Genomic DNA, 27,771 nt, shown 5'->3' with positions numbered 1-27,771 from the left:
CTCGATCCTGTGCGTCTTGCTATACAGATAGCCCCATGGTGCGCTCATCCGTTTATTTTTACATGTTCGATATCCGAGGACAACCTCTTTTATCATATCCCCATGGAGTGTGCCATTTGCAGTTTTACTACTGGTAGTAGTATTTTCTCACTACAAGGACGATATTTCTCTGTTTATTTCTAAATGTGACAAAGATAAAATGTGGAAGACATCCTCTACTCCAGTTACAGACGGTTTGCGGTACTAGCCGGATGGGAGGGTAGCCTAATCACGGATAACCTGCCTCTTCAATTCTCTTCGAGGGAGAGGAGTTTGGTTTGAAAGATAAGAGTGATACAAAAAGGTAGGCCATCGATTGTTATTAGGCTATATTAGACTCGGTTTTTTTCTGAAATGTTCACTTTTTACTTCTTTTCTGAAATGTTGTTTAAAAATAATAATATCTTATCTTTTAGCCCATCTACTGCTCTATTATTTAGGTTGTGTAAAACGCAAAGACGTTCATAATATACTAAATGTGAAATAAATTATGTTTGATTACAGAGAAATACAGGATCAGTAAGGATCTGATTACCAGATAAGATGTTCGAAAAGTTCAGGTTACTGAATTGATATGGTATATTGGGTAGGATACCAAATCATATATTGGTTCCATTTGATCTTGAATGAGGTTTTCTGTGTATTACATAAGTAACCTTGGGGTGATAAAGTACAACTATGTGACCTCTATTAGAATTTACCCTAGGCTATAATAAAGTGCCTTATTATCAAGACCTATCAAGACAGGGTTGGGTAAAATTTACCCTCCAAGTGACACCCTCCAAATCTAGTGTAAGTTGGTTAAAACGAGTGCCCTAGAGTTTCCTGTATAAATAGCCTGGAGGCTATTATGAAGTCATGAACAGTAGCCTACACTCTGTGGAAACGGTTCTACATGGAACCCAAAATTGTTATACTTGGAACCAAAAGGTTCTACCTTGAACCAACAAGGGTTTTTCAAAGGGTTCTCCTATGTGGACTGACGAAGAACCCTTTTAAATTCTAGATAGCACATTTTTCTAAGCGTGTAGCTAAGTGTAATAGGCTACTTGCGGTGAGATTTATGGTTAACTTAAGCCAACACAATTACATTTTAGGCCTATTGCCTTCAATGCATAGAGCACTCTTTATTTTATTTGATGAAGAATAACTTTTCAGTGTGGTTCTGCAATACCGTGAGCTCACATAACATTTATTTAATGGATTGGCTATATTGTTCTTCAATCCTGGTCTTGGGGAACCACAGGGTGTGTAGGATTTTGTTCCAGCCATGTAATAACACTAGCCTGGAAATCTAGACTGAGTCACGCTAAGGATAATAATTCAGTCTGGATTTTCATGCTATTCTAGCACACCTGATTTAACTAGTCAAGGGCGTGTTGATTAGCTGATTAGTTGAGGCCTACTGGGCACAATGAGCATGCACACCCTCTGGGTCCCCATGACCAGGCTTGATGAGTTAGTAAATTATGTCACTGCTTACATGTAGTCATTATAAACTGATGTGGATATTTTAAAATCAGGTATTCAAAAATGATCATGCATTCAGATGCACATTTGTCCTCAACTAATGGTAAAATTAGTGTCCCTGTTATTTCATTTTTTTCTTTCAGTTGAAGCCATGGGGAAACCGGTTTGAAGTTCATCTCACATTCAAAGTTGTTGGGCCCAATCCTAATTGAGGGGTCAGTGGATTTGACCTGACGTAGCATAACACCTGAACTGTGACCATTATGGCGGAGAGAGCAGGCTTTGGTATCCCCAAAAGCAACTCACGTCCTGTAGGCTCACTCCCACCAGAGCCGATCGACATCATCCGTACTAAGGCTCGATCCAGAAGAGTCCGCATCAATGTTGGGGGGCTGGTCCACGAGGTCCTATGGAGGACCCTGGACCGTCTCCCCAGGACCAGGCTGGGTAAACTCAGAGACTGCAATACCCACGAAACCTTAATGGAGATCTGTGACGATTACAGCTTGACTGATAACGAGTACTTCTTCGATAGGCACCCAGGGGCGTTCTCCTCCATTCTGAACTTTTACAGAACAGGGAAGCTGCACATGATGGAGGAGATGTGCGCCCTGTCCTTTGGCCAGGAGCTCGACTACTGGGGTATAGATGAGATCTACCTGGAATCCTGCTGCCAGGCCAGGTACCACCAGAAGAAGGAGCAGATGAACGAAGAGTTGAGGAGGGAGGCCGAGTCTCTCAGAGAAAAGGACGGGGAGGAGCCGGAAGAAGGCTGCTGTCCAGACAAGAGACAGAAGCTGTGGGACCTCCTTGAGAAGCCTAGCTCTTCTCTTGCTGCTAAGGTAAGACCAAAGCGTTGACCTGGGTTGAGTTTAGGCATACTGACTATGGGTCAGTCCAAATCCATCCCATCCCATGGTGTCATAGCTGCTGCAGGAATCTCTCTAATTTCATAATATAGTCTCATAATGTATGATCTTGGTTGCAGTAAAGTAGGGGAGTACTGTAGGGGCTAGACCTGCTTAACCCGTTTTCAACTTCAGCTCAGCTGCTGGCAAAACTCTGTACGAGGTGAATCTCAATATATCAGATATATGGAATTTGATCAATTAGTTTATTAACAGATCTTGTGTCCCACATTGAATTTGTCTTTAGATATCTCTTTACTTCCAACTCAATCAAAACAGTAGAGGAGAATATTGTGCCACCAGCAGCTTAATCCTCTTTTAACCTATGAAGTAATCAGATAAGAAAGAACCCGGAAGATTATGGTTAATGTGTGCTTAGTGCATAGTGCTCTGTGTGTTGTACATTTGAGACGATACATTAAACAAATACAGTATATGAATAATATCACACATACTGTATTTTGATGCACAGTATTTTGCACTCTTAACCAATACATTTATACTAAACAAAAATATAAACGCAACATGCAATAATTTCAAATATTTTACTGAGTTACTGTTCATATAAGGAAATCAGACAATTGAAATGAATTCATTAGGCTCTAATCTATGGATTTCATATGACTGGGAGTAGAGATATGCATCTTTAAAAAAAAAAAAAGTAGTGGCATGGATAAAAAAAACKGTCAGTTTCTGGTGTGACAACCGTTTGCTTCATGCAGCACGACACATCTCCTTCGCATAGAGTTGATCAGGCTGTTGATTGTGGCCTGTGGAATGTTGTCCCACTCCTCTTCAATGGCTGTGAGAAGTTTCTGGATATTGGCTGGAACTGGTTGACGCTATCGTACACGTCGACCCAGACCATCCCAAACATGCTCCATGGGTGACATGTCTGGTGAGTATGCTGGGAACTAGGCTATTTTCAGCTTCCAGGAATTGTGTACAGATCCTTCTGACATGGGGCAGTGAATTATCATACGACAATGGATCTCAGGATCTCGTCATGGTATCGCTGTGCATTCAAATGGACATTGATAAAATGCAATTGTGTTTGTTGTCTGTAGCTTATGCGTGCCCATGCCATAACCCCACCGCCACCATGGGGGCACTCTGTCCTCAACGTTGTCGTAAGGAAACCGCTTGGCCACACAACGCCATACACGTGGTCTCCAGTTGTGAGTCCAGTTGGATGTACTGCCAAATTCTCTAAAACAATGTTGTGGGAGGCTTATGGTAGAGAAATGAATATTAAATTATCTGGCAACAGCTCTGGTTGTCATTCCTGCAGTCAGCATGCCAATTGCCCGCTCCCTCTGTGGCATTGTGTTGTGTGTCAAAACTGCACATTTTAGAGTGGCCTTTTATTATCCCCAGCACAAGGTGTGCCTGTGTAATGATCATGATGTTTAATTAGCTTCTTGATATGCCACAGCTATCAGGTGGATGGATTATCATGGCAAAGGAGAAATGATCACTAACAGGGATGTAAACAAATGTGTGCACAAAATTTGAGAGAAGTAAGCTTTTTGTGCATATGGGAAAATTCTGGGATGTTTTATTTCATCTCATGAAACATGGGACCAACACTTTACATGTTGCGTTTATATTTTTGTTYAGTGTAGTTCATTTTAGTATATGCTGATCAGTTGATCATATGAACTCCGGTACCAAATGTCTGTAGTGTAAGGTTAGGTATTATGGTTTGGTATTCATGTTCAAGTTAGTTCTTGGATCTATGTCTCCAGGACTAAGGTCTTATATGAATCTGTCTAATGTGATARAGTGTTAAATAATATTTTACAGACAGCAGCTTTATTTATTGTCTTGCATTCACACTCCCAATGGTACACCATGTGTACTGTGCTTCCCAGAATTCAGTCCAAGAAAAGCAGTCAATTGACCCATTAGTAACGGTTTAATGTGCATGCTTTTATCTCTTTTTTTTACTAGAGTGGGGAAGTGTAATGCATTGTATTCCCACAATTGCACATTTGTCCTCTCTATGGGCAAAATCTAAAGCATCTAATGGTTCAGTCCACTGCCAACCTCAAATGGTATAAACAAGAGGTTTTCTGAAGAACCATGCTGGAGTTTTAGGGAGACTAGATTTAGTTCCGCTAATAAACACAAGTGATACAAGTAAGCGCAGTGTACAAGTTTTTCTTTTCTTTTAATAACATTTAGTCACCTAATTCAAGAGGAGGTGCTTAGTGTCTGTTAGGAGTTTTAGCAGTAGGCCTGATAGGAAAAGGTTTTAGGAGGAGGTGCTGGAGGTGACAGATGGTCAGGGGAACCCACTGTTGGCTCACACACGGGTCAGTCCCCATTATCCTGCTTCAGTAAACTGGCAGGACACTCAACAGACTGCAGTGTGTTCTATGAACATTGGTTACACGTGTTATGTAGTAGTTGTTTAGGTTCTGCTCAGAGGGTTGGCGTCAGTTCCTGATCGCATTCATCAGCGTGACATCACAGGTCGCTCCTTGACTAGGCAAGGCAGTAATTGTACCAGTGGTCACATCATGTGACTTTAATATAGGCCTGCGTGGAGAAACATGGAGGAATGGAGGCAAATGCTGAGTTGATTTTGTCAATCAGATGGGCTACTGCCGACTGGGCAATCCTTTTAATTGAAATTTCTCCTTGTGCAATATTTGAGTCACTATGGACATCATGTAATTCAAGCTGACGGGCTCCAAAACCGGAAACATGTTCCACTTCACATACATGTACTGTATTTATTTCAACTGTAACATTGAAACCTGACTACCCAGAGATTGGTGCAGTGCCATCAGACCAAAGGTCTTTGTGAAATGAGCTTGGTGATTCGTAACGATTAAGTGAACAGTGAAGTAAGATAGGGCATTCCTTACCCCCCAATGACAGACACTAAGCTCCTGTTGGCTTGTGGAAGGAAGCATGGGGGTAGCACTAACTAGCACATGGAGCTTAGGGAGTGCTTAAAGCACAGGGGTAATGCCAGGGTGTGTTGCCTCCTTTGGCCTGAGAAAGGACATGGAAAAGCATAAGGCACAGGGAAGGACACTGGCTGTGTGTGTCGCTAACTCGAGATACCGGAGGAGTGGCCATGGGGTATACCCAGCCTGTCACAACAGAGCAGTATGTTATGGTTGGCTCCCAGTCAGTTATATTTTGTGAGTCAGCACAATGACACAGCATCCACTCAGGGCTCTTGTCATTACACACACAAATGCTGACAGGAACGGAAAGGGCCCTTGCTTGACCAAATCAAATTACTACTCCAGAAGAAGTGTCATTCACAATTTTGTGAGGCTACTGTTCAATACTGTAAAATATTATTTCCAGTTTATTACCTATAGTACAGTATTTGATTTGGTATACCAATAGAATCGGAATGTTTTATTTTGAAATTATTGGAAACAACTTTCCAACAGGTCTCAAGATAATTTTGTGTGATTTTCCAATGATACAAACAAACATTGGAAACTTTAGCAAATGTGAATAACTCCTTGACACAGAGCATGTGTAACTTCCATGTGAGTGTCAGCTGCTTATAGCCTGCTGTGTCCTGCCCATACTGTTCACCACCTCCTTAATTCTACACATCAGTCAGTTTTAACATACTTTTATATGCTATGAAAGCCATCAGGTTCTCATACAGGTAGGCCTACTACGTAATAGGGTGTGTCCCTAGTTTTGCTGAGGCCTGGTTGTGCGGCTCAGTACTGTAGGGAGTGATGGAAGTGAGACTTAATCTTCTTTGGGGGTTTGACCCAGGCTGCGTCTGCAAATAGACTGTTGTGAAGGCTGCACACCGTCTGGCTCACAGTGAGCTAGGTTTGCAATATGCCGACCAGCCCGGGCGGGGGTCACGTGTGCGGTAGAGCTGTTAAGCAATTACTGCAGTTGGGTTGGCTGCTGCTATAAGATTAACAAATGACGTAAAAGCAGTCTCCTCTATTCATGATTAGTTCCTGTTCAGTACTTGTTGAATAGATACAGGTTGAGTGCCCACTGGTTAATTTGAGTTAATGACTGTGAGATAGTGCAGACGGCAGGAGCATGTCTCCTTATCATGCTCAATTTAATCTTGACGAATGATTAAAAAGCTTGAGTGAGATTAATTTGTCCCTTTGGCAGGTTAGACAGAATGCTTGGATAGCATAATCGTTTTTCCCAAATGTGTTGTCTTTTAAATTCGATTCTTTCACCCATTTATGTCAATTGACCTTCAATTGGAGCTGAATATGTCATAGGGTCATAGGGCATTGTTCTCAAATAGAGGTACAGGTTTTTCACCTGTAACTCATGTGGCTCAGTTGTTGCAATCTGGACATGCACTATAGCATTACAGGGTTATTTTAGCCTTGACTAGATAGGAATTTTGTACATGGTGAAACTGTACTCCAAAGTTTTTGCTTGCACATGATTGTTTTGAACAGAAATCTCTCTCCCACTGAGTGCTGTCTACCTCTCAATCTAAAATGAGAGGCATCTTTCAATCCACCTCAATTAACACACTGGATAGAAAAGGTCAACAAAATGTACATGGGTACCTGGTCAACTCAGAGCAATACTTTATTATCCATTTTCAAATGGAAATGGATTGATTTGCTGTCACATTACCCAACTTAAGTGCTCTTGATATTTTGGGCATTTACTGTATATATGAGTATATTCACATCAAGGATGTTATCCTGTTATTGATGTATTGGATGAGGGATTTTGAGTCTTGGCAAGGAAACTGCACCTCTCAGCATAATCCATTTTGCCTTCAGATCGTGTACCCAAGCATGGCAGTGTGAGGCGCAGGAAAATGCCACAGGCATCTGTGTGGTAATTTGCCACCATTTATATAACTATTTCTCATCCCTCTTCCCCTCTCCTCAATCTGCAACTACCTTGATATTAAAAGCCACAATTAGCTGATTTTCTATCTCCAGGGAAGCAATAATCCCATCACTTCCTATACTATGTGTCACTTCATATACAGTATACATTGTGGTGTTAAGTCATTTAATTTCAAATGCCCTTCACATTCCACTATAGTAGCCAGTTGTTAAAATTCTAAGCATGAGCCATCCCCTTTCTTTTTAGAAACTGCTGGTTAAACTTTTCAAATAACGACTCACCTTTTTATCCCAGATTTATACCAACTTTGAGAGAAATTCATTCCATTATGGCAGAGGATTCATTCCATCTGGACCTTTTTAGAGCTAATGTTAATCATCAGTTACACTCCTCGGTGAGGTTGTTCAATATTACTCAGATGCCAAACAAAGGCGACTTGATTTGTTGTACAATAGTTTAATCTACTGTAATGTGATTTTCCTACTTTTTGGAGGGGGGCAGATTGAATGAGTCAGAGATGATCCTCTTTAATAAACACTGGAAAGTCAAGATAATGCGATCGATAAATGTGCTTTAAAGGTACAAATGTAGGATCTTAATTTGAAAATGCAAACTTCCCACTGGGCACAAACTGGTTGAATCAACGTTATTTGTCAACGTATTGTGACATGGAATCTACACGGAAAAGACATTGGATTTGAAAAAAAGTTAACTGTTGTTTTAAAGGTGAAATTTAAACTACAGGATTATGTCAACATGTCACAAATAAAATACAATTGAAGTCGGAGGTTTACATACACCTTAGCCAAATACATTTAAACTCAGTTTTTCACAATTCCTGACATTCAATCCGAGTAAAAATTCCCTGTCTTAGGTCAGTTAGGATCACCACTTTATTTAAAGAATGTGAAATGTCAGAATAATAGTAGAGAGAGTGATTTATTTCAGCTTTAATTTCTTTCATCACATTCCCAGTGGGTCAGAAGTTTACATACACTCAATTAGTATTTGGTAGCATTGCCTTTAAATTGTTTAACTTGGTTCAAACGTTTTGGGTTGCTTTCCACAAGCTTCCCACAATAAGTTGGATGAATTTTGACCCATTCCTCCTGACAAAGTTGGTGTAACTGAGTCAGGTTTGTAGGCCTCCTTCCTCGCACACACTTTTTCAGTTCTGCCCACACATTTGCTATAGGATTGAGGTCAGGGCTTTGTGATGGCCACTCCAAAACCTTGACTTTGTTGTCCTTAAGCCATTTTGCCACAACTTTGGAAGTATGCTTGGGGTCATTGTCCATTTGGAAGACCCATTTGCGACCAAGCTTTAACTTCCTGACTGATGTCTTGAGATGTTGCTTCAATATACCCACATAATTTCCACATCTATTTTGTGAAGTGCACCAATCCCTCCTGCAGCAAAGCACCCCCATAACATGATGCTGCCACCCCCGTGCTTCATGGTTGGGATGGTGTTCTCCGGCTTGCAAGCCTCCCCCTTTTCCTCCAAACATAACGATGGTCATTATGGCCAAACAGTTCTATTTTTGTTTCATCAGACCAGAGGACATTTCTCCAAAAACTACGATCTTTGTCCCCATGTGCAGTTGAAAACCATAGTCTGGCTTTTTTGTAGCGGTTTTGGAGCAGTGGCTTCTTCCTTCTTCCTTCTTCCTGGGCGGCCTTTCAGGTTATGTCGATATAGGACTCGTTTTACTGTGGATATAGATACTTTTTTACCTGTTTCCTCCAGCATGTTCACWAGGTMCTTTGCTGTTGTTCTGGGATTGATTTTCACTTTTCGCACCAAAGTACGTTCATCTCTAGGAGACAGAACGCGCCTCCTTACTGAGCGGTATGGCGGCTACGTGGTCCCACGGTGTTTACTTGCGTACTGTTGTTTGTACAGTTGAACATGATACCTTCAGGCATTTGGAAATTGCTCCCAAGGATGAACCAAACTTGTGGAGGTCTACAATTTTYTTTCTGAGGTCTTGGCTGATTTCTTTTGATTTTCCCATGATGTCAAGCAAAGAGGCACAGAATTTGAAGGTAGGACTTGAAATACATCCACAGGTACACCTCCAATTGACTCAAATTATGTAAATTAGCCTATCAGAAGCTTCTAAAGCCATGACATAATTTTCTGGAATTTTCCAAGCTGTTTAAAAGCACAGTATACTTAGTGTATGTAAACTTCTGACCCACTGGAATTGTGATACAGTTAATTATAAGTGAAATAATCTGTCTGTTAACCATTGTTGGAAAAATTACTTGTGTCATGCACAAAGTAGATGTCCTAACCGACTTGCCAAAACTATAGTTTGTTAACAAGAAATTTGTGGAGTGGTTAAAAAAACGAGTATTAATGACTCCAACCTAAGTGTATGTAAACCTCCGATTTCAACTGTACACTGGAGTTGCTTACCAAGACGACATTGAATGTTCCCGAGTGGCCTAGTTACAGTTAGGGCTGTTGTAAATGGGTGTCTAGCAATGATCAACAACCAACTTGACAGAGCTTGGATATTTTTTTTCATAATAACGGGCAAATATTGTACAATCCAGGTCTGCAAAGCTCTTAGAGGCTTACCCAGAGAGACTCACTGCTGTAATCGCTGCCAAAGATGATTCTAACATGTATTCACTCAGAGGTGTGCATACTTATGTAAATGACATATTTCTGTATTTCATTTTCAGTACATTTCCTCAAATTTCTACAAACATGTTTCAAATCAAATGTAGTTATATAGCCCTTCTTACATCAGCTGATCAAAGTGCTGTACAGAAACCCAGCCTAAAACCCCAAACAGCAAGCAATGCAGGTGTTTCATTATGGGGTATTGTGTGTAGATGGGTGAGAAACAACAATTTTAATCAATTTTGAATTCAGGCTGTAACACAACAACATGTGGAATAAGTCAAGGGGCGTGAATACTTTCTGAAGGCACTGTATAGAGTCGTGGCCAAAAGTTTGGAGAATGACACAAATATACATTTTCACAAAGTCTGCTGCCTCAGTTTGTATGATGACAATGTGTATATACTCCAGAATGTTTTGAAGAGTGATCAGATGAATTGCAATTAATTGCAAAGTCCCTCTTTGCCATGCAAATTAACTTAATCCCCCAAAAACATTTCCACTGCATTTCAGCCCTGCCACAAAAGGACCAGCTGACATCATGTCAGTGATTCTCTCGTTAACACAGGTGTGAGTGTTGACGAGGACAAGGCTGAAGATCACTCTGTCATGCTGATTGAGTTTGAATAACAGACTGGAAGCTTCAAAAGGAGGGTGGTGCTTGGAATCATTGTTCTTCCTCTGTCAACGATGGTTACCTGCAAGGAAACACATGCCGTCATCATTGCTTTGCACAAAAAGGGGTTCACAGGCAAGGATATTGCAGCCATTAAGATTGCACCGAAATCAACCATTTATCGGATCATCAAGAACTTCAAGGAGAGTGGTTCAATTGTTGTGAAGAAGGCTTCAGGGCGCCCAAGAAAGTCCAGCAAGCGACAGGACCGTCTCCTAAAGTTGATTCAGCTGCGGGCACCACCAGTACAGAGCTTGCTCAGGAATGGCAGCAGGCAGGTGTGAGTGCATCTGCACGCACAGTGAGGCGAAACTTTTGGATGATGGCCTGGTGTCAAGAAGGGCAGCAAAGAAGCCACTTCTCTCCAGGAAAAACATCAGGGACAGACTGATATTCTGCAAAAGGTACAGGGATTGGACTGCTGAGGACTGGGGTGAAGTCATTTTCTCTGATGAATCCCCTTTCCGATTGTTTGGGGCATCCGGAAAAAAGCTTGTCCGGAGAAGACAAGGTGAGCGCTACCATCAGTCCTGTGTCATGCCAACAGTAAAGCATCCTGAGACCATTCATGTGTGGGGTTGCTTCTCAGCCAAGGGAGTGGGCTCACTCACAATTTTGCCTAAGAACACAGCCATGAATAAAGAATGGTACCAAACACATCCTCCGAGAGCAACTTCTCCCAACCATCCAGGAACAGTTTGGTGACGAACAACGCCTTTTCCAGCACGATGGAGCACCTTGCCATAAGGCAAAAGTGATAACTAAGTGGCTCGGGGAACAAAACATTGATATTTTGGGTCCATGGCCAGGAAACTCCCCAGACCTTAATCCCATTGAGAACTTGTGGTCAATCCTCAAGAGGCGGGTGGACAAACAAAAACCCACAAATTCTGACAAACTCCAAGCATTGATTATGCAAGAATGGACTGCCATCAGTCAGGATGTGGCGCAGAAGTTAATTGACAGCATGCCAGGACGGATTGCAGAGGTCTTGAAAAAGAAGGGTCAACACTGCAAATATTGACTCTTTGCATCAACTTCATGTAATTGTCAATAAAAGCCTTTGACACTTATGAAATGCTTGTAATTATACTTCAGTATTCCATAGTAACATCTGACAAAAACATCTAAAGACACTGAAGCAGCAAACCTKGTGGAAATTCATATTTGTGTCATTCTCAAAACTTTTGGCCACGACTGTATGGTTGAAAGCATAGTGATAACACACTGAGAATTCAACAAATTTCTGGCTGTCTTTTTGAGTGGATAAATAAAGGTTGAAAGCTCATTGATCAACGTCTCAACCAAATTTTACCCAAATTTCCATGACGAAATGACTTGGTGTGCCCAGCGGGTTGTAATGTATTTAAGGTTTAAAAAGGCATCTAAAGTTTGTAATATCCACTTAACAATTTTAACCTTGATTTGTCCTAACAAAAATGTTTCAATTTCTACAAAAATTTCCATTAATTATAATCCATACAATTATAATCCATACAATTATAATCCATTGCTGCAGGATTATTTTCTTGCTGTGAGAATTTGGTCAAAATAACATCCTTTTTCTGTACTTTATTATTTTTTTAAAAGTTGTGTTTATTTGAAAAATCATACACTCTTTCTTAGGGAAATAAAGGTGCTATCTAGAACCTTAAAGGGTTCTTCGGCTGTCCTCATAGGAGAACCCTTTAAATAACAATTTTTGGCTCGAGGTAGAACCATTTCGTTTGCCGGTAGAACCCTTTTAGTTCCAGGTAGAACCCTTTTCGGTTCCATGTAGAACCCTTCCAAAAGGTTTCTACCTGGAACCATAAAAGGTTCTCCTATGGGGAGAGCTGAACAACCCCTTTTTCTAAGAGTGCACAATTGATTGCATGGCTTGAGGGTGGTGAGTGTAATATGATTTATTTCACGGCAGTCGGCAGGCTGTAGGCCTACAGCACATGAGACGAACAGGGTAATCTGTTCCAGACATGCCACCAGGGGTCTTTTCACAGTCCCCAAATCCAGAACAAATTCAAGAAAGCTCACTGTATTATATAGGGCCGTTATTGCATGGAACTCCCTTCCATCTCATATTGCTCAAATGAACAGCAAACCTGGTTTAAAAAAATAGATAAAGCAACACCTCACGGCACAACGCCTCTCCCCTATTTGACCAAGATATTGTGTGTATGTCTTGATATGTAGCCTATGTGTGCCATTTTTAAATGTATGTAGTCCTGTTCTTGTCTATTAGTGTTATATATTATGTCATGTTTTGTCTGGACTCCAGGAAGAGTAGCTGCTGCTTTCGCAACAGCTAATGGGATCCTAATAAAACACCAAACTATTATAGTTGCAAATCATTGCCCTGAGTTGAGTAGGCCTAGTCTATTTGTGGAGTGGGTAGTAATCAACGAAGTAGTCGTATGCAAATTAGCTCTGCATTAGCAGATGACACAAACATCACATTAAAAAAACATGTGTAAGTATGCTGTGGCAGTCTGTTCTTCTCCATGCAATAGTGTGTGGTGTGCATGTAGCCATTGCAGGATCCAATGTTTGTCCCTAGAACAGAATACCTTGGACATTGGGTTTTGTTTTTTTGGTTAAATATCAGTTCAGTTTACACACTGTGTTTAATTACAGGTTGCCCAATCATCACGTCGTCTGAATCTGTCACATGGTCATGTCACCTTAATTACCAAGCTTGTGGTTGGCCTGTACGTTGTGATGACCAATCAGGCGCATCTATTTGACTAATTACTATAATCATGGCCTTCTCCCTTTTCCCCTCACACAAAGAGAAACCATCCCACCATCAGCAACTCACTGAACACAATCCAGTGGGCTCTGGTCTACATGGATCGCAGTCAGAAACAGTAGCCTGAGCCAACATGGTCTAAATAAAGCCTCTTTTGGGAGGTAATAGCATGGTGTCTGTCACCATAGTAATGAACAGTGAAATCTATGCAAATTGTCTTGATACTGCAATGTTATATTGATTTTAAAAAAATGTGTCTATATGCAGTTTCACTGTCTATTGATAATTGAAAATTGTGTCATTACGTTTCTAAGGAAGTGTCATATTTTAGGTTTAAATTACAATCCAGTGGTACATCCCTAATCAATAGTGAAAATATACACATACATACACGCAAACACATAAGGCTTGATATTGGTTTAGTAATGGTCTTTAGAAGGCTATATAACCATTTTCTAGTTGGTATTGCTGTACAATGGCCTGTAAAATTAAATGGCACTCCTCCACTGTGTCCCTTACTCAGCAGAAGCTCCTTGAAAAATGTGGTGGGTTGGTTCCAGCTACATCTCCCATATAAAAACACAGCCAATCCAATATATCCCATGTCACTTTTCCATAAATACCTCYTGATATTGATCAAGACGTTCTTGGGTTTCCTTTCCGAGTTAGTTTCCCCTCCGAGGACGGCCTGCAGCAGTGATAATGTTTGCCAGAAATAATCTAACCTTCAAGCCTTACATCCTTTGCGTTGAGGTGGTATTTCCTTTTTTTTTCTTGAGAATTTTACAGTGTGTTGTTTGTCTTGTTGCTTTTTTGKCTCGTTGTCTATCAGATCTATAAACTGTGGGCTCTTTGCTGTATGGCCTGTATACCTCAGAGAAAGTAGGTTCTGTATGTCAGCCATTTTGCTATTGGCTCAGAATAAATCTTTTATATAGGATTCATTTTATTGGCTGTGTACTGGCATACATTTTACAGGCATACTTTCATCTCAATGAATTTGTTTAGTTGATTACATTTAGCCTTTGGCAGTCAGATCACGATATTGCTACTGGACTTGAGTGAGGTCGGTTTGAGGCGAGTGTGGAACCGTAACACTGTTTGACTGTGGTGTTTCTCTTTTATGTCATAACCATAACATTTGTGATGTTAAGCCACAGTTCTCTGCCTTCCACACGTGTTCATTTCCTCTCAGATGTTGCTGTAAATCCAAACTCCTGTCACAGATTATAGCTGGAACAAATCCCTGTGTTTTGCCTGATTGAACCTACAAACAATCTTCCCTGGATTTTTTTCTGTCCGTTTCCTGGGAGCCTTTGTTTGAAGTTTAGCAGCAAACCAAGAGCTAAACGTAACTGAGTGGGAGGACGGACCTGGCCAGGGCTTAATGAGGGAAATCCAGATCTTTCAATTAATCTGCTTACCTCTCAGTAGCCAGATGTTCCCAAGGACTGCACCATGCTGGTCCAGGTCACACATGCATGGAGCCTGGTTGGGACAGAGAGACACACAGCAGAGGCAGCTCAGCCTGTGTACTAGCCCCATTGTCCCGCAGTCCCACCTCTCACCTAATGTATTGGACACCTCCGCCACTCATAAACATAGAGAATCATGCTCAGATTGAGTCATGATCAATCATCATACTCTTGGTTTTGTTTTGAGGGATTTCTGTGTATGAATGAAGGGCTTTAGTGTTGCAGCATATTTTAATGAAAATGTGGATTAGCAGAGTATAATACTCAAAGGTCTTAGACTGGGTCTCCGGAATGGATTCCTTTGTTGGATCTTAAAATATCCAAAGGGTCGTTTCTAAATACAGAACATGGCTACATCTATTTGACCTCAAATGCAAATTACTTTATTGTCCCCTGAGGGAACACCAAAAAAATGTCATCTGTAGTGTTATATGAAAATATATGTTATCTATATGGAACATTGTAAATTGTTATTGCTGTGAAAAAGGTATTTCATGTACAAGACTACGGATGGATATGGTAATACTGTACAATAACTGTTGTAGATACTCATAACCATATCTGATTTGAGAAAGTAATGAAGTACTGTAACATATTCTGTACATGTACTTAGTGTATATTGTCTATAATTCACCTTATTATTTCCTTTTTGGAAATTCAATAAAAACAGAGCAAATGTGTGTCAATGGTAATTGTTCAACTCCACTGAGAGCTCCAGGGGCAAAGAGGAGACTGTCATTTGCAGTGCTTAATGAGAGATTTGGCAGCAACAGACAGTGCTCTTTTAGTGGGTAAAGATTGTCTGTCAGGACTGTTGGAGGATAAAACCATCCAGGATGTAATGCAGGAGAAGAACAATACAGGTGTTTTATGACTGTTTCACAGCGTATCAACGAACACCCTTACACTTGAGTCACAAAGGTGTCTTGTGGCAGAGTATCTGCTGATCCTTTGGCGTTCGCTCCCTGTTTGCACACGCATGCCCTGCCCTGGAATCTTCTCAAGATGTGGGCTAGCGATTTCTCTGTATCCAGATCACTGTTCACGTAATTACGTTTCTGCAGATCTACAGATCAGGTCAGGAGGAAGCTAATCCTGCTCCTTCCACCCCCACAACCTCACCACTGATGTCTGTCGACCTAGACTATATCTAAATGCACCACACGCACGCAAGGCCCATGAGTGAATTACTCTGTATTAAGTGCTTTGGTAGTATATCACATAGCAATCAATCAATCAAATGTATTTATAAAGCCCTTTTTACATCAGCAAATGTCACACATCACCAACGATCTATCATGGTCCAAACGCCCCAAGACAGTCGTGAAGAGGGCACGACAAAAACTTTTCCCCCTCAGGAGACTGAAAAGATTTGGCATGGATCCCCAGATCCTCAAAAAGTTATACAGCTGCACCATTGAGAGCATCTTGACCGGTTGCATCACCGCCTGGTATGGCAACTGCTCGGCATCTGACCGTAAGGCGCTACAGAGGGTAGTGCGTACGGCCCAGTACATCACTGGTGCCAAGCATCCTGCAATCCAGGACCTATATAATAGGCGGTGTCAAAGGAAAGCCCATAAAATTGTCAGAACCCCCCCTTCATTTGTTTTGTACACTGCTGCTACTCAATGTTTATTATCTATGCATAGTCACTTCATCCCTACCTACATATACAAATGACCTCTAACCTGTACCCCCGCACACTGACTCGGTACCGGTACCCCCTGTATATAGCCTCGTCATTGATATGTTATTGTGTTACTTTTTATTATTTTTTACATTTGTTTATTTGGTAAATATTTTCTTAACTCTTCTTGAACTGCACTGTTGGTTAAGGGCTTGTAAGTAAGCAAAGGGCTTGTAAGTAAGGTCTACACTTGTTGTATTCGGCGCATGTGACAAATAAAGTTTGATTTGATTTGAAGCACAGTGGCTAGGAAAAACTCCCTAGAAAGGCAGGAACCCAGTAAGAAACCTAGAGAGGAACCAGGCTCTGAGGGGTGTAACAGTACATGGCCAAGATGTTCAAACTTTCATAGATGACCAGCAGGGTCAAATAATAATAATCACAGTGGTTGTAGAGGGTGCAACAGGTCATCACATCAGGAGTAAATGTCAGTTAGCAATTTTTTATTTTTAAATTTTTTTTATTTGTGAGGGTATAATTTATAGAGTGTTTGCTGAAGAAGGCAGAGTTTTCTCAATGACATAAATGGCATGTTTTTTCATAGAGAAGACAAAGACACATGGTAGTGGCCCATTAGTGTGGTTTTCACAGAAAAGTCATGTAAGCGTATAATGATGAATGTTGACCTCAGTGTCCTGCCTGTGAAATAGTCAAACTTTTCAGCATAGTCTTTTCCTTTGTGTTGTTTCTTTATGTACAAAGCAACAAGTCACTCAAGGTTATTACTAATTTCTATGTGAAGCAGCATGGATTTAGATTAGGCCAAGGTGCAAAGGTCCTACCATTTGGCAGCTATTATGCCACATTATTTAGTGTTGACAAAATTGACTTTCATATAACTCGATCCCAATTGCCCTTTGACCCACCTGGGTGGGTGATAGTTCAGGTCACAGTTGACCAATGAGACCTCCAGCAGCTCTGCCATCACAGCCAATAGGCATAATGCTGCATGACCATTGACTTGACCTCAGCAGCCATGACTGTGGCCAGACTGGGTGTTCATCCTGACATGCCCGAGACAATCTCTGCATCACGCGATGGCTACAGCCAAGGCTTTTCAGAGGCTTTGTCTTATCCATCCCTCTGCATCACACAATGACAGACTCCCTCTCTAGGTCTCTGTAGTGTAATGTAAGACACCTTTCTTTGAAGCGGTTTCAGTTAAAAGTGTTTAAAATGTTCTTATATCTGGTATCTTTCAAATTATTTGGGTTGTTTGGTATTTACTTAGAACTGTAGTAAAATAGTTGTTACATAAATATTTACTTTCCCCCCTTAGGATTCATCAAACCAAGCACAAGTATGATGGATACTATTATTATGATGGATAATATTATTATTATTATTATTATTTATTAAACTTTTATTGCACTTTTCATTACTCACAAAATCTCAAAGCGCTTGTTAAGCAAAATAAACAATAGCAAGTATTTAGACAGAAATATAGGCTACAACAGTAGCTAGATCAGATCGATCAAATCTGTTTGAGTGCTTCTTGAAGCCTCCAGCGGATGGGCAGCTGCGGTCATGAGAGGATCTAAAAGCTCATAGCTAGATGGTCAGCGGAGATGGTGGTCAGGTCAGCATGTCCAAGGGCAGGCAGACAGGCAGGCAGCTCAATGTTATCAGTGCATCTCCGCCGTCTGCAGCTTCTCTGTATTGGGATTCTGTGATGAAGTTTGAGCTCCCCACAGAGTACAGCCCACTCCTTACTTCAGAAGCATGGCCGTAACTATGAGGACACCGAGGTCCGGACTTCTGTACTTTTTTCTAATAAAAAAAGTATACATATTTTGTACACAATAAAGAAAATGAATTATAGGTCAATATCTAAATGTTGGTCACAGCTTTGATCAAAGCTCAGAACGCTAATCACGCATGTCTCTTTGCGAAATAGTGGAATCATGAACAGTGGATTGTTCGTTATATTCGCCTGCGTCCCCTGGATTTGTCTCCCGGACTTGCCTTTTTAGCAGCACATTCACCACTCTCTCAAACGGCTCACGGCACAGCCCGAGGGCCTGAGACGTGAAACAAACTACCCCAGCCCGGAGACGGCTCACTGGAGAAGTAGGCAACACTAGAGGTGCTGCTGACAGTGTGTTTGTGAGATGCCGGACAAAAGGCAATCTTAAAACTATCCCATATCTCCTGCCGTGTCTACAGACATCACCCAAACAAACAAAAACCGACTCTCGGAGAATGAGTGCACAACTGGTAGTCGCAGTACCTTCAGAAAGTATTCACACCCCTTTACTTTTTCCACATTTAGTTGTGTTACAGCCTGAATTTAAAATGGCTTAAATTTACATTTGTTTTGTTACTGGTCTACACACAACACCCCATAATGTCAAAGTGAAATTATGTTTTTCGAAAAAATTATCGAATTAATTAAAAATTAAAAGCTCTTTGTTACAGCAAGCCTTAATAAGTTCAGGAGTAAAAATTTGATTAACAAGTCACATAATAAGTTAAATGGACTCACTCTGTGAGCAATAATAGTGTTTAACATGATTGTTTTATGACTACCCCACACATACAATTTATCTGTAAGGTCCCTCAGTCGAACATTGAATTTCAAACACAAACCACAAAGACCAGGGAGGTTTTCCAATGCCTCGCAAAGAAAAGCACCTATTGAATATCCATTTGCGCATGGTGAAGTTATTAATTACACTTATGATGGTGTATCAAAACACAGACAGTGATGTGGTGCTCAGTGGTGAGGCTGAGGCAGGCTACAATGCATGCAGGTGTCACGGCCGTCGTAGGGAGGAGACCAAGGCGCAGCGTTGTATGCGTACATTCTCTTTATTATAAGAATGAACACTGAACAAAACTAACAAAACGAACCGTGAAGCTATACAAAGAGTGCTGAACAGGCAACTACACATAGACAAGAACCCACAAAACCAAAAGGGAAAATGGCAACCTAAATATGATCCCCAATCAGAGACAACGATAAACAGGTGCCTCTGATTGGGAACCAATTCAGGCCACCATAGACATACATATGCCTAGACTTACAAACACCCCTAGACATACAAAAACCCTAGACAATACAAAACAAGCATACCCACCCTCTTCACACCCTGACCTAACCGAAATAATAAAGAAAACATAGATAACTAAGGTCAGGGCATGACAGCCGGAGGAAGCATAGGAGACAGAAAATGAGGAAGCAAGCAGAGAGAGAGGTTAGTACAATGGTTCCCAAACTTGGGGACAGGGCCCCATGTGGGGTCCCCTGTTAGGAACTCAAAAAATAAGATATGTTTCAATATGAACGTTTACACATGGCCTATCTTCCCTATAATCAAAATGCAAACAATACAGTATGTCAGTGTGAATCATTTATCATATTTCCCCCCCTTTCAGGGGTTTAACATTACAATTGTATAAATAATAGGCTTTTGTAGATTGACTGAGATGAAAGAACCCACAGCAGCCAAGGTGATAATGGCTGGGGTCATTTTTCCTTGTTTTTGCTGTTCTCCAAATAGCATTTTTAAAGTGTTTTAATTGTGTAGAATGCAGTAAATTAGCTTCAATTTTAAAAACACCACCCCCTTCTGGACCTCACCAAAACTCAAACCCTGGTTACAGCCCTGTTCAGAAGTATCCTCCTGTGCAATGAAAAACTGTCCCACTGCCAACTCTGCATGCATTAAATATGATTATATATGTACAGAATGTACATTAGCCCTCTGCCTAGGCTGCCACTAGGCGCCATGACAACTATATAACTATCAAAATACCAGGAAGTAGGCCTAACCATTGCTACTAACCACATAATTGCTCAGAAAAATCAGCATTACCAATACTTGTATGGATCACTGTACTTTATTACTGGAACCAACAGATATGTTTTCCCACCAGTTGTGGCTCATTTTAAGCAAAATTTTGATTTTATATTTACAAGCCAAACTACTCTACAGTATATCATGATTATAGAGTGTCCATTTGCCTGATGGATCAGTGCTCAGGTGTGATAGAGTAGATTCTTAGCTAGTCCTTGGCTCGGTCTTGGCAGGAGGCTTTCTCAGAAGTAGCTGGCAACGGATGCAGGCGGTTGTCAGTGACTCACGTGGCATCGACAGGCTGTCACAGCTATGGCCACTCTCCACCGTAAATCACCTTAGGTGCTCTTCTGGACATTTTTCATTCTTTAACATATCTGTGATTTATTCACTTAATATATAGATGCGGGTATAATAAGTCTGTATAAACCCTCCCCTTCTCCAGAGGGCCATAAGTATAGGAGCTTCAGCATGTGCTTGTCTCTGTGAGGAGAACATTTCAGGATAATTGTAATAGGATTTGGTGGCTATCTATAGTAAGGATAGAGAGAGGTTAGAAGTTTACTCATTCTTTCCTCAACAGGAAGAATCAACCAATAATCTGATACTTCTTATTCAGTCAACATTGTCATTCTAAACACACCCACTAAAAATGCAAGCCGCAGACAGGATATTGTGCATAGAAAGCTGATTGTGCATAATCATTGATTTAATGCAACGCATTGTGATCCATACAATGTGTATGTATGGCTATAGGCTATGTGCAGGAACTTAAAGTTAGCATGTATCAGCCTACAAATATTATATTTATGTTTGAAATTATAAGAGAATCCATGACAGGTTATAAACTCTATATTTGCATTTGCTTCATGGGATGAGGGGAAACCCCTCCAGAAAGGGATTGTTCTGTGTAGCCATCTCTCACAAGGCCAAGAGTCTCATCAATAGCTCTCTAAGCCAGTCATTTGAGCTCCCCCACTTGTCCCTGGCAAGACTGCCCTTCACTTTCATTGCACTCATATTTTAAAGGACTAATGACACTGAAACACTACAGATGCTTGCCAATACAGCCACTATGCCAATATTGAGACTTAAGCTCATACTCTCACAKATTTGTTGCACACATACAGTATTGCTCATTTCACAATATGCAAATTGGGCTTGTTTGCATAAAGCACTTGGAGATGTGGAGAGTGGTCACAGTTATGTCAGTTAGTCGTGTTACGTCCTGCAGCACTGCAGCAAGGTTGTCATGTGAAAATCAACTGTGCTAAATACTACAGTATGGCCCGACCTGTTTGGATATACCTTGTGTAGGCAAAGTAATGATCACATCTTGAAAAGTTACCGCTAACTGCTAACTCTATTACCTGCAATGAGGGATCTGTCATTTTATTGAATTAGTTATCTCATTCAAACACCTGTGAATCCTTTAAGACGAATTGAAATTAAACCGGCAACTTTTTCTTTGTCTTTCACTGTCTGTGATTGAATCTCCCACAGATACTGTATTCTCATGTCATAGTTTTTGAGCTCTGTCTGCTAATCACAAATGATTGTATTTCTACACAGGAGTTGGAGATGCAGATCTATTATGGTGTCTGAGTCTTTTGTAACCTGGGGTTAATTCTCCTCTATAGCCGTGATTAAGAGAGTATTGCAGGGAGGTCAGGCCCGTTCGATGACAGCGTCACAGCCTTGGGGACCCAGGAAGGGAAGGAGGGCGGCTGGACCGACCAGGGATAGCTAAGAGAGATATAATAAGAATTTGATTATTTCCACACCCTTGTCTTGATGAAGAAGTGAACATACACACGCAGTCACACACACACACACCTCACAGGTTTGACCTACAACAACCTTTAGTATTTGCGCATGTTAGTGCTAATTTAACCTGAGCATAATGGCCGTTGACAAAGACTTCTTAGAACCATGACATAGAGGAAATAGCAGACAGAAATCTATATGCTGTTAATTAACTGATGTGATAAGTGGTGATTTGTTTGTTTCCTGTATCAGATATCTCTGATTTGAGTGTTTCTTCGGTTAAGGAAGGAGTGGCCAATGTGCTGCAGAGTTGAGAGGATATCTGCTTTTAACATTGATTATCAATCCATAATAGAGCCTCTGCTGCCGCCCACATTTAGATGGATGTAAGGAAATATTGCCCTCTGCTCTGTCATCTGTGCCTTACACAACCATTTCTGGTATTGCTCACATCATCTTATCCATTGGCTTATACAACACAGTAAATAAACATGTAATGTTGTAGAACAATCTAATCAAAGGATGTTGTGTAATAAATAAGACACATTTGGTGTAAGTGGTGTTGAGTGAATACTGTAACTAAGTATTCTAAGTAACTAAGTATTCTAAGTAACTAAGTAACTTGCCAGAAATATCAAAATTACTTTATGGTTGGATGCGCTAAGAAATCTCTCTCGTGAGGTCAGGGCACCTTATGAGGCTATGATGCCTCTGTCAGACCACCCCACCAGGACACTTTCAGTTAAGGGGTTGCATGGGGAAAACAACCCTTGGCCTAGGTAATATAGCTAATGAAGACAAAAATTACAGTTGAGGTGTAGTACGGTTGATTTACTTAAACAACATCACTAGACCTTAAGCACAGTACGCAGTGGACTTACTGCTTGATGATTTTTAGCTGCAAATACAGCACCTGCTCTTAATGATCCTCCTGGCAACGTTAAATGTGAGCAAATATCAATCTCACTTACTATCTGTTCACTTGAAGGCATAATTCATGTTTTCCATGCATCTTAGTAAGGAAGGCTTAGTCCTGAGAAACCAGGTTAACTAGAATAAGTAACCAGTATGCACACACACACACATACATACACACTGATGTTTGTGTGTAATAAGAGTTGTCTCAGCTATCTGATCATGACTCATTTTCAATTTTTTTGTTTCTTTGTCTTTCAGTTCCTGGCCTTTGTCTCCGTCTTCTTCATCGTTCTATCAACAATCTCATTATCACTCAATACCTTGCCAGAGCTACAAGTCGTTGATGAGTTTGGACAGGTCAATGACAATCCCAGCCTAGCGCATGTTGAAGCTGTGTGCATCGCCTGGTTCACGATGGAGTACCTCCTCCGCTTCCTCTCTTCTCCTGACAAGTGGCAGTTCAGCAAAGGCCCACTGAACGTCATTGATTTACTMGCTATCCTGCCCTACTATGTAACTCTCTTCCTGACCGAATCCAACAAGAGTGTTCTRCAGTTCCAGAATGTCAGACGAGTGGTCCAGATATTYCGTATCATGAGAATCTTAAGAATTCTAAAACTGGCCAGACATTCCACTGGACTGCAGTCCCTTGGGTTCACCCTTCGGCGCAGTTACAATGAAYTGGGTCTGTTGATATTGTTYYTGGCTATGGGYATWATGATCTTCTCCAGCCTGGTATTCTTTGCYGAAAAAGAYGAAGATGCCACMAAATTCACTAGTATTCCTGCTTCATTCTGGTGGGCTACCATTACCATGACAACTGTAGGTTATGGGGACATWTATCCACAAACTCTTCTTGGTAAAATAGTCGGYGGGCTCTGCTGTATTGCAGGTGTRTTGGTCATTGCATTGCCCATCCCCATCATTGTGAACAACTTCTCAGAGTTTTACAGGGAGCAGAAGAGACAGGAGAAAGCCATCAAGAGGAGAGAGGCCTTGGAGCGGGCGAAGAGGAATGGCAGTATTGTGTCTATGAATCTGAAGGATGCGTTCGCTCGCAGTATGGAGCTTACGGACGTTATGGTGGAGAAAGGTGATGAGAAACGGCCAATGGATAACCATCTCTCACCTAGTAGGTGGAGCAGTAGGCAAGGCAACTCTGAGGTTAGTCCAAAATCCCAGGCGAGGTATAAAGAGGTTGCTCAACTGGGATCTCCAGATAGGGTCAATCCTCTAAGAACCAGCCCACAGCACCTGAATGCCAAGATATTGGAGGAGATGTACAACAAGATGACGACCACTGCCAACGTTGGCTCGGGAGCTCCACATGAACAGAAGCTTAAGGAGGAAATGGAAATGAGGGTGGTGTCTTCTGGACTAAAGCCCCCCCTAATTAGGGAACGAGTCAGCGGTGACCTCAGGAGCCCATCCAGCGTGGACAGCTTCGCCAGCTGCACTACAGAGTTCAGTGTGGCAGAAAGCAGTGCCCTCCTCCCTAACGTAGCAGGACGGAAGGCACCTCCTCCCCTCGACCTCAGCCAGATCAGCTCTATGGAACCAAAACCCCAAGAGAATGTTCCGCCGGCTACCATCATCAAGGAGGGTCTTTATGAGTATGTCTCAAGCAATCCAGAGGGGGCGTCACAGGGGGAGGATAATCAAAGCTTTGACATGAGCGTTGAAAACATCCGCAGTTCTCTTAGAGGCAACCCACAGAAGACGAAAGCTCTAAAAGTGAATTTCATTGAATCTCAGGCAGAGATGCCATCAACGCCTCCCTGTGCTACTCTGTCTCCACAAGGATACCAGCCCTCCCCACCCCCAGGCCAGGCCCCGGTGACCAGCCCACGGGCTCCAGGAGAGTCAGGCCAAGGAGAGGATGCAGCCAAGGGCTTAGAGGGCGAAGGTCAGCCTTCCAGCTTAAGCCACAGGGGAAATCACATGGACAGGGCCGCTGTCTTCAGCCCTTTGTCACCTAAATCAACCAACTGCACTACTCAGGAAGTGGTTGTTGCTGGCAACGGTGAAGGAGAGGCAGGCAACAGCCAAAAGGAAAACCACATAGTTCTGGATGGAAGTCTATCTCCATCTTGTGAAACAAGCATGTGACTAGTATAGGTGGAAGGTCAAGGAAAGATTAAACAGACTCTCTGTTGTCTATGAAGAACAAAAAGATGAAGCACACTAATGTATTAAAAAATAAGTTGTCTGCATGGCTTGACAATTATTTTTTCTGATAACATCACTGTTTCTGAAGACCTATGAGAACTGCTGCTTGCTGCAGACATTGAACTTTTAACAGTGAATTTTACTATAAGGCTCCAATGTGAGCAAAAAAACAACCTAGTATGAATGAGGACATTTATGAACAAATTGTACTTTATGGTCCTGGACTTTTTACGCAGCTAGCTGTACATTGCAAGTTTCTTTTTTTTAGCTTGCTGAATATTTTTTTCTGAAGTGTGGTGGGACAAGGACATCGACTGAAGAGGGGAATGTGGAAAGACTTTGGGATTTTTATATAAGGCCTCATCATTGGTCGAGCAGTATCAATGTCATATCATATTCTGTTACTTGATATGGCTTGCATTAATTAGCAAAGTTTCGATTCCATCTCATGTTATTGTATCTGTTTAGATTTTGCACCGTTCTCAATCAAGTCAACCGAGAGATATACTGTATATGGAACAAGCAAGGGCCTCCTAGTTCAGGGAAATGAGAAATGAATCTAAGCAAAAATAAAACGAAAGTGCAGCATATTATATAACAATTCTTAAACATCTGCCAATATGGAAATAGACCAATAAGAAAAAAACAGTTTTAATAATAGCCTATACATGGCTATCTATGATTGCTTTTAAATACTTTATATTCTACTATGTTATATTCTGTTCATGTGAATGAGCTTATGTCCCTCATTTCTATGTTTAGCATTGCTGTGGTGCAACCCTGCATTGATGGAATGGGAAATGGACAAGCCATATAAGTATTGCACCTCATGTACTGGTATTTACACTATGAGAAAATTGATTAGATAATGGCATTATACTTTWAAAAAAATAGTATCATACAGCAGCACTTCCTTCACTTAGATACGGATCATATCAACTGAATGGTTATTCAGGTTCTTCACTAAAATGGACATGTATTATTGCTGAGTTCCAGATCCATCATGATCAAAGGAAATCTGTGTTGTTACACTCCTCACTGTATTTATGTTGTTGTAATGCTGCCTTTTGCTTAGAGAAGTGCAGAAAAATGTATTGGATATGTACATGTACGTATGCTAGTTGGAACAAATAATGTGTATGTTTGATGTGTCAAGTTTAATTTATATTGTATGGGGATGATTGTGGTCACAGTAGGTCTAATACGGTATGGTTTCCCAAAATCAGTCCAAAGGCCGCCCCTGGGTGCACATTTTAGTTTACGCCCTAGCATTACACAGCTGATTCAAGTAATCAAAGCTTGATGACAAGTTGATTATTTGAATCAGCTGTGTAGTGCTAGAGCAAAAACCAGGGGGGGCCTAGGACTGATTTTGGGAAACCCTGCAATACAGTACAGCACTCAGGGAGAAAGTGTAACACTGCCCTCTAAAGACAGAGGATTTTAAGGCATTTTAATTAATCCAACAATTCATGCATATCTCTAATTGGAATTCCTATTAATATTGAAGAAAGTAACATCTTTATTCAATTCATTGAGCATTTTCAAGTTTTGCATGGCACATCTCAACTGTTGCATCTTTAAAAAACTATACTTATACATCTGAACTGAATCAGGAGGGCCATCTGCAGACAATCTGAATACTACAGTGTATTCACTATATCAATTACTGTTCTTATATTCTATTTAAAGTAGATCATGTTACCATATTATGTTTTGTTTGTTTTCTTGTATGATTGATTCCATTTTTCTAAGATGAAATGGATCAGGACTGTAATATTTCCTGGTAAATTTATGAATTGTGTGCCTTTTCATAAATAGACATTTATGAGAAGGCGAAAACCTACATAATTTGGCTGGTTCATAGAGATCTATAAAGAATGTATTTCTAGTAGGGAGATATATGAGATGATGATATGCAAATAACTATTGTTCTGAGTTATCAAGTTTTGTATAACTTGAAAGCTTTGTCATATCATGGATTACATCCTCCTTTCAAAGTACCATTTGTTTTCAGTAATGTACAGTACAGTAGGCTTATGTTAGTTCATGATTGAGATGTCAGGGCAACTGGAAAAGTTACTGCACTGACACTCCTTGAAATAACACCAGCTCATTCACCAAGTCATCTGTAAAACCTCAATGTCCATTTGTATTTTTGTTGTAATTATCTTACATTATTTTGTACAGTTAGCTCTATCCTACTCATATCCTCAAATCAATACTGACAACCACAGCGTAATGTAGGTAACTCTAGGGTCAATTCCTCATCTGCCAGCTTTGTGTGATGTTCCCTCCATACCCAATTTTCTTTGGTTATTTTAAAGGTATGTGACCATAGTCATCTTAATTGTAAGTCAACATAACTTGATAGTGAATGAGTAGTAACTTATTGTTTCCAATAAGTTGATTACCATATGCAAGACAAATAAAATGTGCTCATGTGACCCTGCCTTTGTAATTGTGTGTTTACAGAGTGGTCATCAAGATTCTTATTTTACATGTCATGGACATTTTCAATAATAAGGTGAATAGACCAAACGTACACAGTATGAGAGCAGAGAACAAAAACATGTTTTCTGGGGCAAATGTGCTAAATTCCCTTCTATGGAATGGCACTGTAGTAGCCCTATCTAGGA

At 40.9% G+C, this 27,771-nt stretch overlaps 1 protein-coding gene across 1 annotated transcript; it reads left to right on the top strand.

The window, feature by feature from the left end:
- LOC111978983 (potassium voltage-gated channel subfamily B member 2-like) lies at positions 1–27,579 on the top strand. Its single transcript, XM_024009242.2, has 3 exons — positions 1–343; positions 1,653–2,351; positions 23,222–27,579. Exons 2-3 carry the CDS (start codon positions 1,773–1,775, stop codon positions 25,070–25,072), a joined length of 2,430 nt encoding a protein of 809 aa, XP_023865010.1. The 5' UTR covers positions 1–343; positions 1,653–1,772; the 3' UTR covers positions 25,073–27,579.
- The last annotated feature ends 192 nt before the right edge of the window (positions 27,580–27,771 follow it).

This window comes from Salvelinus sp. IW2-2015, linkage group LG19 (genome assembly GCF_002910315.2).
Source record: "Salvelinus sp. IW2-2015 linkage group LG19, ASM291031v2, whole genome shotgun sequence".
In the NCBI taxonomy this organism is placed as follows: domain Eukaryota; kingdom Metazoa; phylum Chordata; class Actinopteri; order Salmoniformes; family Salmonidae; genus Salvelinus; species Salvelinus sp. IW2-2015.
The sequence above is the reverse complement of the archived record's forward strand: the minus strand, read 5'-3'. Positions and strand labels throughout refer to the sequence as shown.